The sequence below is a fragment of the Bison bison genome, unplaced genomic scaffold (assembly GCF_000754665.1).
Source record: "Bison bison bison isolate TAMUID 2011002044 unplaced genomic scaffold, Bison_UMD1.0 scf7180017864371, whole genome shotgun sequence".
Classification (NCBI taxonomy): Eukaryota; Metazoa; Chordata; class Mammalia; order Artiodactyla; family Bovidae; genus Bison; species Bison bison.
In genome coordinates this window covers 4,529,643-4,533,291 of record NW_011494943.1, presented here as the reverse complement: position 1 = coordinate 4,533,291, position 3,649 = coordinate 4,529,643, and the positions used below count along the sequence as shown (strand labels likewise).

Sequence of the window (3,649 nt, the reverse complement as noted above, 5' to 3'; positions counted from 1 at the left end):
ACCTCCAGAGCTTGCCCAGAGTCTTGCTGAGCTCGGCGTTGTGCAGGTGCGGGTACTGGTCGGCCAGCTTCCTGCGCGCCGCCTGCGCCCACACCATGAAGGCGTTCATGGGCCGCTTGACGTGCGGCTTGTTCTTGCTCGAGCCGTTGACGCGCACCGGCATGGGCACCAGCGTCCAGTCGTAGCCCTTGAGCACCTGGCTGACGGCCTCGCGGATGCACACGGGGAACTTGTCCTCCTCGCTCTCCTTCTTCAGGTCCGGCTCGCCCTTGGGGAACGTGTTCTCCTGGGGCCGCGTGTTCTCGGTGTCGGAGCCGGAGCCCGAAGGGCAGGGCGAGCCCGCAGAGTCCTCGGACATGGTGGGGCTGGGGGCGGCGGACAGGCCCTTCTCCTGCTCGTCGGTCATCTTCATGAAGGGGTCCAGGAGATTCATACGCAGGCCCGGGGCAGGGGGCGGCTGGCCGGGAAAGGCGAGAAGCCGCGGCGGCTCGGGCACTCGAGGCGCGGGCTCCTCTCCCCTCGGCGGCCCGGGCGCGGGGCGAGCAGCTCCCGGGGAGCCTGGCGCGTCACTCGGCCGCAGGAGCGAGGGTTTAGGAAGGCGCGCGGGGGCCAGCCCGCAGCTGCCCGCTCCAAGTAGGGGAAGGCGAATTGGAGAGGAGGAGGAGGGGAAGAGAGAGCAGAAAGCGGGGGCGATCGCACCCCTTCTCTCCTCCCTCCTGCAAAGAAAAGTTCCTGGAGTGAAACTGGCAAGTCTCGGCGCCACTGAAGTTCCAGGTCAGTTTCAATCTCCGCTCTGCGCTCTCCAACTCCCAGTCCAGCGGCTCTTTAATAAATACAAGGACCAATCACGGCGCGGCATTTGAGGGGTTGGCAGGCAGCTGATTGGGCCCGATTTAGGGGGGGGGGGAGGACTGTGGCGCTGGGCAGGGTGACGAGAGGAGAGGGGAGGAGCGGGGAGGCGATCGCAGCCTCTGGTCCCGCGGGGGATTGGGGGGGTGCACCGGGGAAGGCGGGGGACCCGGGACTTCCAAGTGTGTAAGTTTGCCGTCCTCTCTTAATATCAAAATTCGGTGCCGTCTCTGCGCGAAACTTTGCGTGTGTGTGTGTGTGTGTGTGTGTGTGTGTGTGTGTGTGTACTAAGATTTGTCCCCACCCACAAGCATTTCTGTTCAGTTTTCTCCGCGGTCCCGGGGACTTAACTGGGTTTGCAGTATTCGAAAAGCTGTCGCTCCTTCCTTAAATCCTAGCCCAGTTTCCGCTCCTGGAGCCTGCCTCCTCCAAAAGTGCTTAGAAATTGTCTTTTGAAGCAAATGTTTTGGTGACTCAACGTCCGCCGTTCCTCTGTAATAATCCGTATAAATAGATGAACATGCTCTGGTTCGCCGGAGCCCGTGCGGCTGGTCGGGACTCGGCTGCGCTCGGTGCAAAGAGAATCAATGAAAACCACAGCGAAGTGCCCCGCGCGCGCCGGCGGCCGCAGAGACGCCGGAGCCCCGCGCACTCGCGGGAGCCGGCCGGCGCTTCTCCGACCTTGAACTCTGACTTAGTTCTTCTCCAGCCCCCGGCTCCCCTCAGCCCGCACCCCGCCGCGCGCCTCAGCGACAGGGAGACCATCCCGAGGTTCTGCCCTTCACCTCTGGCCGAATCAGAACTTGAGCAGAGTTACCCCTGGAGAGAGTTCGCTTACTGCTCTGGCTTTCAGAAACCGAACTTGGCGAACGGGGCTGTGCTGGGCCTGGAGGCCGAGGCCCGTCACTGGGTTTGAAAAAGCCAAAACAAATGGGTACCACCGCAGACAAAACACTCCATTTTGGTGGAGTCGTGCTTCTTGCCTGCTTTCACCTTCCCCGCCACCCCTACAAAAACACCTGGAGCGCTGAAGCGCCTGCGGTCCTGGACTTTAGTCGTATCCTCTCTGACTTGCAGACATTCGGAAGTTCTGGCCAGGGGTGTGGGGGTGTTGCTGATGTATTTCAAGTGTGATTTGAGCGCAACTTTTGTGTTTACACGAACTGCTTAGTTGGCTCTGTGTTTTGAGAGGGAAGAAAAATCTTAGCCGCCTGCGGGTTCCGTGTGTTGAGAATCACAAATAAACGCACAACGGCGGAAAACTCACTTTTAAATACCTTGCCCCTTCCCCTTCTGGCTTTCGCCAGTGTTCGGCTCCGAATTAAATTATTGTCACGGTGAATCATCCCTCTTCAGAGCAAAGGCTTCTCATTTCTAATTTGCAAACTGCGGACATTAGTGCAAGATTTCAAAGAATGTTTTCCTTGGAGAATTTTTTTTCTCTGACATTTCCATTTCTTCTGAAGAGGTGGACATTTGCTAAGGAAATGGAACTCTTCAGAAGGTAGCCAGTTACAGAACTGTGAAACACTATTTACTTTTTTAAACGAATGTAACTTACAAGTGGATGTGTCTGGTACTCTATAGCTTGTTTACCCGTTTAAGAGACAAGGTACAACAGCCTTGTATTCCTGGCCGCGTGAATACGCTGGGAAAGTATAAGAACAACTCCGTCCTTTCTTAGGAGACAAAGCCCCGCTTAGTAGGGACTGATATCTGTGTCCTAGGGAGGGGGCAGTTGTTAGTACAATTTGAAAGACACCTGACCCAAGAGGGGACTCAGAGACCAGAACTTCGGGCAGACGCTTTAGCCCGGCCATCTGTATTTAGTTGCATTTTATTGTAATTCCCATGTTTACTGGCATGAAGGCAATGAAGACGACTGTGACTTTTTTTTTTTTGGTAATATTTCACTAAATATTTGTCAAATACGTACATTTAAAAATATTTTTTAACGTGGTAATGTAATAGGAGCTATGTAATGCATAGAATTTAAAATTGTAAGCTATAGATCTGTATCTCCTTTCTGTTTGTTCCATACCAATATTTTTGTATCTTTTTGAAAACTTAGGATAAACAATCAGTTGACTTTAAAAACGAGCTGCAATTTTTAGCTGCATCCAGAGAGGGCGCCAAAAGCCCAGAAACTGTCTTAACTCTCAGAAACTGCAGGAAAACTTAGATGGTGGTGGTAGGGGGTGATGTGTTTCACTCAGTCAAGGCTGCCCCGCTGCAGAGATTTCTCTCTGCAGGAATTCCTATCCGATATGTCCTCTCATGCAGGTCCACCTCTGGGCAGCCCAGCGAGGGGAATTGGGAGATGTGTCGTCTGTAGGGAAGGGGTGGGGGTAGCGTTTGAGATGCCTGAAGTTTCTGTTCTGCCCAGAAGGGAAACACAGACCGCAAGGACCCCCAGCTCCAAGGTGCCAAGCGTCTCGGAGTGCCAGGACCAGGCCGATTCTGGCGCGTGGGCATCGTGGATCAGTCAGTGGGGGCGGCGGTTTTGCCTCTCTGCAGGCGGCTCCAGTGGGTGCCAACCCCCCGCCCCACCCGCCTCCATGCGCGGACTCGGTTCGCTCGGGGGTGTGACTCTCCCCGAGTTGCAGGTTGACCTCCCTGAGCTGCCCAAGGAAGAAGGCTTGCAGCCCCCGACCAGAGCACTTGAGTCAGAGGGAACCCGAGGGAAAGAAACCCGTTCACAATATTCCGGTTGCAGATGGGGAAACTGAGGCTGTCGACCCAGTTTGAGCTAGAGCGTTCTGCCGGGAGCTGAACAGTCTGGGGCGGGGGAGGGGGCGGG

At 55.6% G+C, this 3,649-nt stretch overlaps 1 protein-coding gene across 1 annotated transcript in view; it reads right to left on the bottom strand.

Moving 5' to 3' along the window:
• The window catches only part of SOX9 (SRY (sex determining region Y)-box 9), a 5,414-nt gene extending 4,619 nt beyond the window's left edge, over positions 1-795 (bottom strand). Inside the window, exon 1 of the mRNA XM_010856479.1 lies at positions 3-795. Within this exon, the coding sequence (XP_010854781.1) occupies positions 3-433 (431 nt within the window). The 5' untranslated portion in view covers positions 434-795. The remainder of the gene's footprint in view (positions 1-2) is intronic.
• Positions 796-3,649: the final 2,854 nt, after the last annotated feature.